Source organism: Panthera onca, chromosome B3 (assembly GCF_046562875.1).
Source record: "Panthera onca isolate mPanOnc1 chromosome B3, mPanOnc1 haplotype 2, whole genome shotgun sequence".
In the NCBI taxonomy this organism is placed as follows: domain Eukaryota; kingdom Metazoa; phylum Chordata; class Mammalia; order Carnivora; family Felidae; genus Panthera; species Panthera onca.
This window is the reverse complement of record NC_138344.1, coordinates 48,827,401-48,843,998: the sequence shown is the minus strand read 5'-3', so window position 1 is coordinate 48,843,998 and position 16,598 is coordinate 48,827,401. Positions and strand designations below refer to the sequence as shown.

At 35.6% G+C, this 16,598-nt stretch overlaps 1 protein-coding gene across 2 annotated transcripts in view; it reads right to left on the bottom strand.

The window, feature by feature from the left end:
* Positions 1–10,204: 10,204 nt before the first annotated feature.
* Positions 10,205–16,598, bottom strand: part of PYGO1 (pygopus family PHD finger 1) — a 28,953-nt gene continuing 22,559 nt past the window's right edge. The window contains exons 3-4 of one of the 2 annotated variants that reach the window (XR_013556297.2): positions 13,364–16,406; positions 10,205–11,876 (exon numbers count right to left, since the gene is read on the bottom strand). Coding sequence is in view for 1 of the 2 variants with exons in the window: in XM_060618457.3 (XP_060474440.1) it covers positions 15,282–16,406 (1,125 nt within the window). In the remaining variant the exon portion in view is untranslated. Of the gene's footprint in view, positions 16,407–16,598 lie in introns of both variants that reach the window. The other variant, XM_060618457.3, reaches the window with a different exon arrangement.

The following is a 16,598-nucleotide window of genomic DNA, read 5'->3' as shown; positions in this document are numbered from 1 at the left end:
CTTTAGTAGGGTGTTCTTTAACCTCCATTATTTTGGAGGTTTTCCAGACTTTTTCCTGTGGTTGATTTCAAGCTTCATAGCATTGTGGTCTGAAAGTATGCATGGTATAATTTCAATTCTTGTAAACTTATGAAGGGCTGTTTTGTGACCCAGTATGTGATCTATCTTGGAGAAGATTCCATGTGCACTCGAGAAGAAAGTATATTCTGTTGCTTTGGGACGCAGAGTTCTAAATATATCTGTCAAGTCCATCTGATCCAATATATCATTCAGGGCTCTTGTTTCTTTATTGATCCTGTGTCTAGATGATCTATCCATTGTTGTAAGTGGAGTATTAAAGTCTCCTGCAATTACCACATTCTTATCAATAAGGTTGCTTATGTTTGTGAGTAATTGTTATATATATTTGGGGGCTCCCGTATTCGGTGCATAGACATTTATAATTGTTAGCTCTTCCTGATGGATAGACCCTGTAATTATTATATAATGCCCTTCTTCATCTCTTGTTACAGCCTTTAACTTAAAGTCTAGTTTGTCTGGTATAAGTATGGCTACTCCAGCTTTCTTTTGACTTCCAGTCGCATGATAGATAGTTCTCCATCCCCTCACTCTCAATCTGAAGGTGTCCTCAGGTCTAAAATGAGTCTCTTGTAGACAGCAAATAGATAGGTCTTGTTTTTTTTTATCCATTCTGATACCCTATGTCTTTTGGTTGGAACATTTAGTCCATTTACATTCAATGTTATTATTGAAAGATATGGGTTTAGAGTCATCGTGATGTCTGCAGGTTTCATGCTTATAGTGATGTCTCTGGTACTTTGTCTCACAGGGTCCCCCTTAGGATCTCTTGTAAGGCTGGTTTAGTGGTGATGAATTCCTTCAGTTTTTGTTTGGGAAGACCTTTATCTCTCCTATTCTGAATGACAGACTTGATGGATAAAGGATTCTCAGCTGCATATTTTTTCTGTTCATCACATTGAAGATTTCCTGCCATTCCTTTCTGGCCTGCCAAGTTTCAGTAGATAGATCCGCCGCTAGTCTTATCGGTCTCCATTTATATGTTAAAGCATGTTTATCCCCAGCTGCTTTCAGAATTCTCTCTTTATCCTTGTATTTTGCCAGTTTCACTATGATATGTTGTGCAGAAGATCGATTCAAGTTACATCTGAAGGGAGTTCTCTGTGCCACTTGGATTTCAGTGCCTTTTTCCTTCCCCAGATCAGGGAAGTTCTCAGCTGATTTCTTCAAGTACCCCTTCAGCCCCTTTCTCTCTCTCTTCCTCTTCCGGAATCCCTATTATACAGATATTGTTCTGTTTGATTGCATCACTTAGTTCTCTAATTCTCCCCTCATACTCCTGGATTTTTTTATCTTTTTCTCAGCTTCCTTTTTTTCCATAATTTTATCTTCTAATTCACCTATTCTCTCCTCTGCCTCTTCAATCCGAGCTGTGGCCGCCTCCATTTTATTTTACACCTCATTTATAGCATTTTTTAGCTCCTCATGACTGTTTCTTAGTTCCCTGATCTCTGTAGCAATGGATTCTCTGCTGTCCTCTATACTTTTTTCAAGCCCAGCAATTAATTTTATGACTATTATTCTAAATTCTTGTTCCGTTATATTGCTTAAATCGTTTTTGATCAATCCGTTAGCTGTCGCTACTTCCTGGAGTTTCTTTTGAGGAGAATTCTTCCATTTTGTCATTTTGGATAGTCCCTGGAGTGGCGTGGAGCTGCAGGGCACTTCTGTGCTGTCTGGAGTAATTTGTGTGGCGGGTGGGGCTGCAATCAGACCTGATATCTGTCCCCAGCCCACCCCTGGGGCCACAGTCAGACTGGTGTGTACCTTATCTTCCCCTCTCCCAGGGGCAGGGCTCACTGTGGAGTGGTATGGCACCTGTCTGGGCTACTTGCACACTGCCAGGCTTGTGGTGCTGCTTTGATGGGATCTGGCATATTAGCCAGGGTGGATCTGCAAGGTGCACAGGGGTGGGAGGGGCAGGCTTAGCTCACTGTGTCGTTGGTGGTGCCCTCAGAAGGGGCCCTGCAGCACTGGGAGGGAAGCAGGCAGACCCGTTGGAGGGATGGATCCACAGAAGCACAGCTTTGGGTTTTTGCGGGGTGCAAGCAAGTTTGGTGGGAACTGGTTCCCTTTGGGATTTCGGCTGGGGGATGGGAGATGGAGATGGCACTGGCCAGCACCTTTGTTCCCTGCCAAGCTGAGCTGTCTTCCAGGGCTCAATACCTCTCCCTCCTGGTGTCCTCTCACTGTCCTGCTCTCCAAGCAGAGCTGTTGACTTATAACATTCCAGATGTTATGTCCCGCTGGCTGTCAGAACTCACACAGTCCGGCCCCTCCACTTTTGCCAGCCAGACTTTGGGGGCTCTGTCTTGCTGGGCGGGCTGCCCCTCCACCGCCCCACCTCCCTCCCGCCAGTCTGTGTAGCGCGCACCGCCTCGCCACCCTTCCTACCCTTTTCCGTGGGTCACTCGTCTGCGCTTGGCTCCAGAGAGTCCGTTCTGCTAGTCTTCTGGCGGTTTTCTGGGTTATTTAGCCAGATGTGAGTGGAATCTAAGTGACTAGCAGGACGCGGTGAGCCCAGCGTCCTCCTACACCGCCAACTTCTCCAGAATGGATCTTCTTCTTTGATAAACATAGAGCAACATGAGCCTCCTTTCCTGCTTGCTTTGGATGTTATTCTGTGAGAAGATGATATATAGAACAATGATAACCATCTTGCAACCATGAAAGGAAAGCCAAGAGAACCACAGAGAAATCTACATGGTTTCCTGATACTGAGCTGATGAATATACCAGTCCTGGAACCATCTATCTTTAAACTTCATTTTATGTGAAATAACAACATGCTATTGTTTTTGCCACATTTGGTTTAATATTCAAAATGGATCTTGATACATGTTTGTTATTTAACATATAACATATACTTGAGCTATCACTTTTGATACAAATTTCTTTAAAAATCTCACACAATTACTACTTTTTTCTTCCTGTAGTTGTGTTTTGTTTCATCTATGTTGAAACTCTGTGGTAAGCATATGTATTCACGATTGTTTGATCATTTTGGTGGGTCATTCCTTTTATAATTACAAAATGTTCTCCTTCCTATTAATATTTTTGTCCTTACATGTATTTTTAAAATGTGTAACCAGAAGTCGTTTTCCCAGTTTTATTGAGATATGACTGACATATGGCATGGGGTACAACCTGGTGACTTGATATATGTATTGTGAAATGATCACAATAAGTTTAGTTAACATCCATCACCTCACATAGTTACAATTTTTTTTTCTTATGGCGAGAACTTCTAAGATCTATCCTCTTAACAACTTTCAAATATATGATACTAGTATTGTTAACTTTACTCACCATGCTATATATTACATCACCAGAATTTATTTATCTTATAACTGAAGTTTATAGCTTTTGACCCCCTTACCCATTTTAACCCCCACCCTTCTACCTCTGGCAACTGCTAATCCAATTTCTGTATCTGTGATGTCAGTTTTTTAGCTTCCACATGAAAGTGATATCATGTGGTATTTGTCCTTCTCTGACTTATTTCACTTAGTCTAATACCCTCAAGTCCACCGATGTTGGTGCACATGGCAGAATTTCCTTCTCTTTTATGGATGAATAATATTATATTATATTCACATTGTTTGTTTTTTACCATCCGTCCATTGATGGGATACTTAAGTTGTTTCCATGCCTTGGCTATTATAAATAATGTTGCAATGAACATGGGGTTGCAGTTGTCTCCTTGACATAGTCATTTCACTTCCTTTGGATAGATACCCAGAATTGGGATTGCTGGATCATATGTTAGTTCTGTTTGTAATTTTTTGAGGAAACTGTAGTGGCTGGACCAGTTGGCATTCCCACCAACAGTGCAAAAGGATTTCCTCTTTCCCACATCCTCACCAACATTTGTTATCTCCTATCTTTTTTATAATAGCCTTACATTATGTTTTGTCTGATACTAACATTGTTATAGTGGCATCCTTTGATTAGCATTTTCCTGTTATACCTTTTGCTATCTGTTTACTCTTTTCTTTTTAAACTATGTTTTCTGATGACCAAAGGAATACATATTTATTGTTGACAATACTGAGGAGAAAAATCCAGGAAAAAAAAATCCAGGATTATTCCATTATCGAGGAATAAACACAGTAACATTTTATAATATTCCAGACAATTATCTCCAGGTGGGTATACATAGACATATAAAATGTTTATTTTAAAAACTAATTGTGATCATTTTGTATGTAACTTTTTATTTTTTATTTTTTATTTTTTTTTTTTTTTAAATTTTTTTTTTCACATTTATTTTTGAGACAGAGAGAGACAGAGCATGAACAGGGGAGGAGCAGAGAGAGAGGGAGACACAGAATCTGAAACAGGCTCCAGGCTCTGAGCTGTCAACACAGAGCCTGACGCGGGGCTCGAACTCACAGACCGTGAGATCATGACCTGAGCTGAAGTCAGTCGCCCAACCGACCAAGCCACCCAGGCGCCCCTGTATGTAACTTTTTAAACTTTTTTTACTTAACAATTGTCATCATTTCTTCCATTTTTTTAATACAACATGAAGTTTTTTAATTCTTCATAATTTTCATTATAGAGAAGGTCTTAAGTATACAATTATTTAGAATTTGGCTTTTCTACTTCTTAATGAATATCACTGTACATAAACCATTCCTTTGCTTTTGAAATTTCTATGTGTATCTCTTGTAAAAGTCATTTGGACAAAAAAAAATTCATTGGTCTTATCTGAGAGTGTCATATAGGTGAACTGAATCCATTTACATTTGGTTTTAGGTACATTTTTCTTAGTTTCTTTTTAGCTGCTTTTCTATCTTCTATTGGCTTGATAAAATTTTCTGTATTCTGCTTTGCCCTCTGCTGGTTTAGAAGCTATATTGTACTTATATTCTTTTAATTGTGACTTTTAAATTTACTTAGAAGTTATGACTTTTTAAATACAGAATTCATGGGGTGCCTGGGTGTCTCAGTTGGTTGAGTCCAACTCAATTTCTGCTCAGGTCATGATCTCATGGTTGAGAGATTGAGCCCCTTTTAGGGCTCCACAGTGAGCATGAAGCCTGCTTAAGATCCTCTCCCTCCCTCTCTCTCTGCCTTTCCCCTTTGCTTGCATGCATGCATGCACGCTCCTAAACAAACAAATACATAATCCACTATTTTTTCTTAAAAAATCTGAAACTATCCAGTATCTTTACATGTCTTGAATGAGATAAGGAACTAACATGCCTTAACTACCACTTGAACATCCTCCTGTATGTGATAACTGGGCCACATTTGAAAATCAATTAAGTCTTATATGTCCTTACTGATTTTTTTGGCTCCTTTTCTTCCTGATGGACTTTTTTTTTTTTTTTTTTTTTTTTTTGAGAGAGAGAGAAAGTGAGTCGGGGAGAGGAGCAGAGGTAGAGAGGGAGGTAGGGTGGCAGGGAGGGGGAGAGAGAGAGAGAGAGAGAGAGAGAGAATCTTAAGCAGGCCTCACGCTCAGTGCAGCAGAGCCTGACAAGGGGCTAGATCCTGTGACTGTGAAATAATGACCTGAGCCGAAATCAGGGGTCAGACGCTTGACCACTGAGCCACCCAGATGCCCCTCCCCTCTGGACTATTTTTAAGCCAGGTGAAGAATCATAAGCATTTCAGTATTCATCTTTTTAAAAATAGGTGTTTTATTAAATAAACAATGTCATTATTATAACAAAACTAAAATAATCACCAATGTCATATAATCCAATTTCATAGTCACTTTTCCCCAGCTGTGTGTTTTGTTTTGTTTTAATCAAGACCAAACAAGATCCACATTTTACTCCTTCCACTGCTATCTCTGTGGTTATAATCACATCATCTTTCACAGGAATTCATTATAATAGCTTCCTAACTAGTCTTCTTCCTTCAACTCCTTACCTCTTGAATCTATTTTTCAACACAGCACTCAGAATGATCCTTCTCCCCTGAAAACTCTCCAATAAAAGCCAAAAGCTGTACAATGAACTACAAAGTTCCATATAATCTGCTTTTCTGTTAATTTTTCAACCCCATCTCCTGTCACTTTTCCTCCTGTTCACTCCATTCCAGACACACTGGCCTCCTTGAAATATATGAAATGTGCCAAGCATGCTTTCCACAGGGTCATTGTACCTGCTGTTACCTGTGTCTGGAATTCTCTTCCCCAGTTATCTGTGTGATGGTCTCCCTTACTTCTTCAGGTCATTACTTAAGTGTCTTTTAACTGAGCTATTAAAAATTAAGAACTTCCATCTCTTACCCTACCACCCTGAGCACTCCCTGTCATTCTTTTTTATTTGTGCATAGCACTTGTTCTCTAACCTACTTTATAGCTTATTTTCTCGTTAGAATAACAACCTCCTAACAATGGTGATTTTTATGTTTCATGTACTGCTATATTTTTAGCATCTAGAACAGTGCCTGACATAAAAAACACTCAACAAATGTTGAGTAAATGAATGAATGTCTACTTACCACGTTTCATAACTTTAATTTTTATTCTTTAGTTTGCCTTTCAGGTTCCTGTAACATACTTATCTTAAAGTCCTTTTCAGGCTGTTCTAATATCTTCATCTTGAGTGGATTGAAATTTCAAAAAGTATTGGTTGGCTGTTTGTCTTATCATCCAGTTTCTTCATGCATTTTGAAACTTTGATTTACAGTGGGCATATTCTTTAATTTTTTCTTTCTTTCCTCTGGGTTCATCCTTTCTAGAAGTTTTAAGTTGCCTCTGAATTGTGTCCTAGAGACCTCAATTTAGCCAAGTGTTATATACTAATTCAATGTCTCAATTCTTTGATTTTCTATCACCAATTCTTTGGTAATAACTAGTGTCTTTGATGACACCAGTTACTAACTGAGCAAACCTTGGGCCCACATCTTCCTATGAGCTGGAGCCCCACGTATCACCTGGAGGTAGGTTTTGCTGTTTAGCCTCCTTTCACAAGTGGTGGCTGCAGCAATAGAGAGGAATACCAGCTTGGCCTTTACATAGTGCTCTTTTTGTCCCCTTTTTCATTCTTGTTATTTTTGCCATCAAAAAAAAAAAAAGTTTCACCAGAGGATCATCAATTTTATTCAACTTTTTAAAACTAACCTGCTTGTGGCTTTATTATTCCTTTCCTGTTTTTTAGTTCCTATTTTTTTTTTTTTTTTTTTTTTACTATTTTCTTTCTTCTACTTTCCTTACATTTTAAATTTTCTTATCTTCTTGAGATCAACACTTAGTTCATTATATTTGGGGCTTAAAAATTATCTAAAGGTATACATTTCTTTTAAAAAATACTGTTATTGCATCTTGCAAGCTTTGAAATGTAGTTGCACTTTTAGATCTCATTACCCTGTCAGATTAGAACTTCTGGCTGCAAATTTCTACTCTGGACCTAGAGTCAGGCAGGCTGCTGCTTCAGCATGGTTCAAGGTTTCTTCCTATTATTTTTTGCCCTTGGATATGTTTTTTGGTTTTGAACCCAATTTTCTTTTTATATTTATCATACTATGCTTCAAACACAGGGGGTGCTTTAGAGCATCCACTCACGATGTTATTTTATAGGAAGTCTCTGTACATCTTTCTTCTACAGCACGTAAGATAAACACATTTTTGATTTTTTCCTTCCACTTATTTAAAACTTTTTTAAGTTCTTATTTACTTAAGTAATCTCTACACACATTGTGGGGCTTGAACTCACAACCCTAAGATCAAGAGCCCTGCACTCTTCCAACTGAGCTGGCCAGGTGCCCCATCATTCCATAAATTTAAATAGAACTTTCATGCATTCAAATCTTATCTTGATATAATTTTATCTTATTGTCATTCCTATTACCTCGAATATCAAGTTGCATCAACTGACAGATCCACTTGCATCTTTCCATGTAAGTCTAGACACGTAATGGATGTTTCCAGCAAACTTTGGAGGTCTTTTGTAAAATTAATCTTATATTCAGACAAGTTTCTTCTTAATACTGCTACAGGGGTGTTTCTGTTTCAGGGATTGTTAAGCTGTGAGGTTGTAGAGCTCCTCTCCAATTAATTTTTTATTAACAGAACTTAAGTCCTAATTTGTTAAAATCAAAATAGAGATAGATTATGCTCAGACTTTCTAAGGAAACTCAGGGCTCAGTGTTATGTATCAACTTTACAGGGGAAAAAATGCATGTAACAAGACCTATCCAAAAATATTGGTTTGGTCCTCAGTATAAAATTAAATTCCTGGTAAATTATAGGCTGTTGTCCTGGTAAGTGTTTCCTGGAACATTTCCTACCCAAAGCCAAGACTTTCATACCTATAACCTAAGATTGTCCTGTTGAAAGTCAAGCACTTAAAAAAAACAGTTGTTTTTCTCTTTGAAAACTAGCTTTATTTAAAAGAATCTGAAGCATAACACTATAGGAACAAACTTACAATACATATTGTTCAAGAAAGCCTGCCATACATAATTTTTACCAATAGTAGGTCTAAATACTGATAAATAACATTCTTTATACAATGCACAAATGACATTTAGTATGAACCCTGAAAAGAATGGCCAACAATAACATGGACTGTTTTGAAAGTGGAACTTCTACTTGTCTTACTAATTATCTGCAGAATAAAAAAACTAAAATGTGGAAGATAAACTCCTCTTAAATTCTAGCATGGTGTTTAAGGAAGAAAGAAAGGGATCAAAAGCAAGAAATTAAAAGAATCAAAAGAAAAAGATAAATTGGCTTACCACTATTAATAGTAATTATTAAAAATAATTCAGAATTGAGAATTTTTGGTTTAATACTTGGAAGCCCTTAGACAAACTATCCATTATCTACTATATTCAATCAGTTACCAAGCCAATTTTGCTTCTCTGAAAACTGTAACCTGTACAAAACCATATAAAGAAAATAAACAATTTGGGGGTAACCTAGTCATTTCATACTTGAAATTTTTCCACAAAGCAATTCCTGAATTAATTAATACTAATTCTTCTTAAAACCTCTATGATTTAAATAGAAGCAGACCCATTTCTAAGAGATTGTATTTGAAGGTACCAGGAAAAAATAAATTTCTAACATGTAATTCTAAATTTTTAACCCTCAAAATAGACCCATGAAAACATTAGGGATTCAAATAAAATATAATGGAATTATGCCACAGTATGGTATATGGTATTTTTTTAAATATTAAGAACTGAATCAGATTTATTGCTATGTCAATCCTATCAATAATTGACAACCAAGTGTACAAAATACACCACACAACAACCAAGCCAAAAATGATGCTGTATAGAGATACCATTAACATAACACAGGTAAACATTTATCTTATAATATACATCACTAATACAGCAAAGCCTTACTCAGGATAGTTTGAATTGATAAAAGTCTAAAAATTTGAATATTTAAAAAGATATGCAGTTTAAGCACTCATGAGCATTCTTTTTTTTCTTTTTCTTTCAAGTATATAATTTCAAAAATACAAATTTGCACTGGCCAAGCATTATCAATTACAATTCTTCTGTGTACTTGTTTTAATGGCAAAAGAATGCTTTTGTATTCTCAAACAAATGCTTTATAAAGCTATGCAGTATTCTTAAATGCTTTATAAAGCTTCACATTTTTCTAAGATTAAACATTTTTCCTTAAAACCTTATGACTTTTATTAACAAATCTTTTCATCAGATAGTACAAAGTAAACACCATTCAAGTCTTTGTATCAATGGTTACAAATTCTAAGTAAATTAGAGGAGTTTTATGGCATTATAATAGTTTCTTAAAAAATGAAGATTAGCATTTCTACTTATTTTGGTTATGAAGAAGTGAATGATATCTTTTGTTGGAAGATATCAGACTAGGTTCAAAGTCTAGAATGTAATTTTAATGATATGGGCTAAAAAAAAAAAAGTCCTAATATGTACCACCAATTAAGATAATAATTCCTTAATAAGTTATAACTGTAAGAGGAAAAACAAAATTTTCAGAAGTATTTATTGTATTATGAGTGTTATGAATTGCTAACACCAAATTTTACTGCTCTCTCCCATTTCAAAACATCAGGCCATCTACTAATCCACAAATATTGATGTTTCACATACTTCATAGAGTAGCTTAAACATACCAGCGTAAGAAATAATTAGTATTACATAGTAATTTCCTTTGCCATAGGAATAAATGTTGGACAAAGTCTGGAAACATTTTATTTTCCAATTTGAATTACAGTAATTTTGCCACAGACCACAGCACTAGTGCATGTGTTACTTCAGACATGCTCTAAGAACAAAACAAAAAATTACTGCAAAAATACATGTCACCAATGTGGAACACACTCAGATTTGTATAAAAGTACTGAACTAATATCCCAAAAAGAGGTATATGTAAACAGTACATAAGGAAGAAATAGTTTTAATATGAAACAGTCATTTAAGTCACATACATCATGATAAGAAGCAGGACTTTCTTTTATAAAAGATATTTTAACTAACAAGCAACATCATCTATATCATCTACAGAACAAGAAAAGTACAGGTATTTAGAATAAGTTTTAATATAATTGCAAGTAATGTATTTTGACAAACTGACAAAGATGAAGCTTATCTCGGGTTTTCAATAAAAATTTTCAATGAAATACAGGCAGCCTCTGACGTATTCATGTCTGGCTTATTGACAGCCATTTTTCATTTCCCCTAGACCATATGTCTTAGGAGATGTTAATGCCAGCCTTAGCCTCCTTACTCCAGGAGTACCTCTAGACTTCCACTACTGTACCAAAAGTTGGAAAAATGCAGATGTGACTTCTATACTGCTCTACTGGATAAAGAGAATACAGAAAAGGGGGAAGTTACTAAAATGTGGAAATGAGAAGAAACCTCTGAGTTCAAAAGTTGAGGAAACTATGAAAATATCCAAAAACCTAAAGGAAATTGGGAAGTACTCTCAAGACAGCATCCATCAATTTGATAAAAATACTGCTTCCTACAGTACTTGAAATGTGGTCATATTGTCTGAAATCTTAGATATTAGATAAAACTTCATTCTGAATAAGCAGTCTTAAAAAAAATGTTTAATCCCACTTTCTTCACTATCTTCATTTGCATCTTGGTGGAAAACACTTTTTCCTTAAAATCTAGCCAGCCATAACCACAGAAAGAAATGGGAATTTTGATTGGAGGAAAAATATGGAATTTTGGAGCACAGGGCATCCAGTAAGGGAAGAGGCAAGCTGACTTATATAGCATTCCACCGGAGGGTTTAGGATGTAAGAGGGCAACTAGGAAACACTAACACCAAGAAACTAAACTTACCTGAATCACATCAGGAAAAAGGAAGACCTCTGTTTCTTTCTACCTCCTACACTGATTGGTTCCCTAAAGAAAACTGAGTGTTCAGCATGATACTATCGCTTAACTACATTATGGTTTAAATAAGCCTTTATGAGCTTTCCTAACAATCTAATCATCTTATATAATGTTCCAAACCACTATTTACAAATGAACTTTGGGAGCCTGGATGCTCTTAACCGAACTTTTTAATTAAAAAAAATCTAAAATAGCACAAATGTTCATGCATATGAAACCTCTATACACTATAAAAAAGAAACTCAAAAATTCTTTAGAGCTCCCTTAGAAAAAACCATTACTTACATTTTTTTTTTTTTTTACTATTAAATACAATTACTATAGTATGGACAATAAGTACTAGCACTCTTAATATGTTCAAGACAAACAAGTTTGAAAGAATACTAGATGAAGACTCCTGATACTTATTTGGATGATTAAAGTTAGCAGAATTCATGGTGACCCACACTATTGAGGTTTTTTTCCCTACCAGTAGGCAGAGATGGGAGTCTAAAAAAAAAAAAAAAAAAAAAAGATTGGATTTTTTTATATTGTTACTCTAAGAAGAATAAGCACTATTACAAGAAAAATCTTGCTTTATGTACATAATCTAATTTGGATTAACAAGAATCATAATAGCAGTACTCTAAAAGTATTTCACACCAAAGGAAAGAAACACTGATCACAAATCTAATTCTAAGCACTCTATCTGAAGAATAAATTTTCTTTTACAAACTAAGCTGTTTCAGCATTAGTGAGTCCAGTAGCATCTAGAAGCAGTGAAATGAATAAAAAGTGAGTTCTGAGAAAGGAACTGATGCATTAAAACTATCATGACTAGCTGTCGTGAGAGAGCCTAGTTGCTGAGGGTCAGTCAGGTTAAACTAGACAAAACTTGAGAATGTAAGAGAAACTATGATTTCCTGTTCAATTGTGTGGGTGTGTATGTGGGTGTGTATCTGTGTGCATGCAAGATGAGGCCTTTCAGTGAAAGAAAAGGATTACATAAAAAAATGTGCAATGCTACTGGAAGGCTATTCGACCTATGTACATTTCTTTCTATCAATGAATATTTAAAAATGTTTAGGGAAGCTCATCACTTGTCCTAACAAAGCCATAACAATTTGTTTAATAGCCTTATTTGGGTCAAATTGGACAAATTGGTACCTGGCCATTCTTATAGTTCATCATTTTTCCTATCAAAAACTGTCTAGATAATTTTTGACTTAGTGTCATATGGAGACAAATGAACTAGTAAAGAAAAGTACTTCAAAGACATGAAAACATTCATGAACTATGATTTTATAGTTTTTCAGTGACTCACTGTCAGTCAACCATGAGTTTTCTTTTGAATATTTACAGATTCTTATTTAAATAAGGTGCTCTGAAGACCTAAATACTTGAATAAAAATTCAACTGTAAGTTTTTAAAAACAACTACTTGGAAATGGAAAAGAATCTCAATATGAATCAAGTATCTTTATACTAGCTTGGGAGAGGTTACTTCACTTTCACCCAACTACTGAAAGTGTAAGCAACAGATGGCTTAAGAAACCACAAAATCAATTTTAACAATAAGTACAACGCAAGTACTACCATGAAAAATGTTAACTCCTGAGGACACTGTAAGGTTCTACTCAATATCTAACTGTATTATAAAAAATCATGACCTGATGCTAGGAATAAGCATTTAGCATGCAGTGCATCATTTCTTAAAAATCAGCACTTACTAGGATTTCAAGAACATGACTAGATCCTTAAACATTTAAAAAATTGTGTATCTCTAATAAAAACTATAATGTAAGCAAAATGGGATTTTCAAGTATGCTACTGAACACATCAAATGTCAGAGTCAGCCAAAAATACTGCATTTAACCTGCTTCAACTGGTAAAGATGTCACACAGAGGAGTACCTAGTATTAGAATTTATATCATTTCATTTTCTAAAACTGTAAAGATATATATTTTACAACTGTATTGAAAATATTTTGTACTCACCTCTAACTAGTCACAGGTAAATGGAGAAAACCTTCTACTACTTTGTACCATATGAAATTGCTGTTTTTGTAGGTCAAAATTAAAACACTGTATTTAAAAAAATAAGTTTTATTCAATCAAAATATGTATGAGTATTAATAACTTTCTAGTAAGATATTAAATATTTCATTTTAAAAAAATTTGTCATTTTTTCAGATATATAAATTGTTCAGATCCTCCAATTACTACTTCTTAATTGGAGAACATGTTGTTTCTTAAAAAAAAAAGCTTCAAATGATGAAAACGAAGGTAGTTCATTGGATAAAGGTCTGGTGACTACAATGGACATGACGACATTGAATATCCCAATTGAATTAACTTTGCTTCCGTGGCTTGTGACATGTGAGGTCAAGTGCTGTCATGTAAAAGTGTGGGCTCATGTTTATTAACCAAAGGACCTTTCTTGATCAAAATTTTCATGCATAATTTTACTTCCTCAGCAATATGCTGCTGCTGTCGTTTCACCAGGGTTTAAGCAATAGTAATTATTCTTCTGCAGATCACCATATGGCCTTCAGAACATTTTTGGTCACAACGATGATGGTGCAAGTTTGGGAGCTTCAAAAATATCCAAATATTGTATAAATTGCTATCAATTGTCATATATAGTATCTTTTTTTTTTTTTTTGGTCACAGTTCATGATCCACTCTAAAAATATGTTTCTGCTTTTTTGAATCTTAATGAGTACACCTCCAACTGTCTTCATTCTTGATCATCTCCCAGGAGGATGTTCTTGGATTCATCTTTTCACTTTTCCCAGTCACAGAAGCTCCTGTCTGCTTCAAGGCCTTGAATTGTTGTTTGTGAGTTAGCTCTCACCCTGGCTCTTAATTGGTCTTTAAGATGGATTCTGATCTCCCCTGAGGCTCATTTTTGAATCCAGATTCCCCAGAACAAGATTTTTCAAACCACCACTGAGTGGTGTTCTTTCCCCAGCGGAGCCTTGTAGGCCCAACTTGATATTTACACCTATCTCATTTGCAGTATTGTCCTGGCTTGAAATCATATTAAAAGAAGTATCCATAATTCTTCTGAGGATACTATATTATTTATTTGTCTGGAAAACAATAAGAAAAAACTCAATAATCAAAGGAAATTGAAGAGTGAAGGGCATAACACTGTTACAATTCTAAATAGCACAACTAGAAACATACTTCACTTCAACTCTACTAATTGCAGTCAATTTTCAACTGATCTAGTATTAGCAATTTCATGTGGTACAATCCACAAGTCAATCAACAAATACTTACTGAGCATCTACTATATGCTAACATCTGTCTCCTATCTGTACAAACAGATATCTTGGGAAGACTGACTTGAAAATAGGAAAGTCATTAATTTCAAGGACCCTAGCGGGGAGAAATCTGGTGTCATACTCTATTATTTTTTAAAACATCCATTAAAATGTATGCTTTCTTCCATGTTACAGCTACATATGCTTTTTTGAAAACATATGTCAAATAGATCCTTGAAAAATTTTTTGAACTGTTTAATGTAATATTGCCAAAGTTCAGCTCTGCAATGTACATTTTTCAATGATTCTAACTTTTAAAAGTCAAAACTTGCCTACATTTGCTATATATTATTTTGAAGCTTCAAGAGGCTTTTATGTTTATGATTAACAACAACAACGACAACTAACATTTATTTGTATAGTACTTTCTAAAGCACCCCCATATACATTATTCTCATTTAAGATAGCAAACAAAGACAATACAAAATTTGCACTGGTAATGAAGTAGAATATTAACAAAAACTGAAAGGTAAATAATCTTTTTGTATGTGCATTTAAAAAAATAATGTAAAACATTAAAATCCTGTGTCACTGAGCCTCTGAAATACACAGGAAAAAAAAATCACTTTAACTAATGCCTGTGATTAAGCATCACTGCCCACTGCAGGCGGACCAAAAGTTTCTCGAGTACGCATTAACTGGACATCTTTGTCAGCCATACAGGTATCACAGCCCCATACTGCTGATGCTTCTGCAGTTAGGAGGCCATAAGCTGTTTCAGTCATTCCAGTGCAGATCCGATGAAACCATTTCTGACAAGAGGCTTCACATAAGATGGCATCCTGATCATCATTCACTTCATTTGTACAAATTCCACAAGGATACACTGGGTCAGAAGAAGAATGGCCATGACGGCTTGGGTGGAGAGAGGATTTATTGCTTTTTTCAGTGGTGCACGCATCTGGGGCACCTCTAGGTTGTCGCGGCTTATTCTGCGTCCCATTTGCATGGCTGTTATTTGTAGCTTCTGTGGTACTGGAACGGCTATTCTCTTGATTTACTGCACTGTTTCGATTAACATTTTTTAATTCAATATTACTCTGATTCACTGTGTCATCCATATTTAAGTGAGGTGGATGAGCAGAGGAATTTTGATTAGTGTTTTTGGTTGCTCCTTGGCTAAAGTCTTGTTTTTGGGGTGGTGCTTTTGCTTGACCAAAAGTGTTTGGGGGAGGAATAAAAGAATGATTAGATTCTAATGGAGAAGTAAAATTTGAATTATTTCCAGGGACAAAGTTAGATGCCAAGTCAGGGTTAGATACTTGGTTAGTATTCTGTGGAGGAATCTGATTGAAGTTTTCAGCAGGATTTTGTCTAAAATGTTGATTAGGCATGTTAACATTCTGACTTAGTGCATTATTATAAGATGGATTTCCAAAGCTTGAATTATCATGGGGCCCAAAGTTAAAAGCATGAGGTCGATTAAAACCCATGCCCAAAGGATTCTGAGGAAATGGGTGTGGCTGATTCCTGAGTGAGTAAGGACCACAGTATGGGGAAGACATTCTTGGAGGAACGTGAGGTGGCATTCTGAATGTGCTATAGCCTCCAAAGCCAGGATAACCAGGGCCAAGATATGGATTTGATGAAGGTAGTGGTTTATAGGAAATAGTATTATAGTTGTCATCAAATGGATTAGCAGCCACTAGATGGTCAGAGTTTGGATTCGGTGGTGGAGCATACTCAGACAATGGAGGAAAAGAAGGCCCCTGAAATGAGAATGTAGAGTAAAATACATGTTTTGAGCAAAGAAGTCATTAAAATTGTTATCTTAACATGTAAGAACCTAGTTTTAATCAAATTTTTCTTACTATGTCTTATGAAAATTTAATTCATCTGACTTTTCAATTCCAAATAAGTTTTATATTTACTTTTATTTAATGATTAAAATGTATAGATTT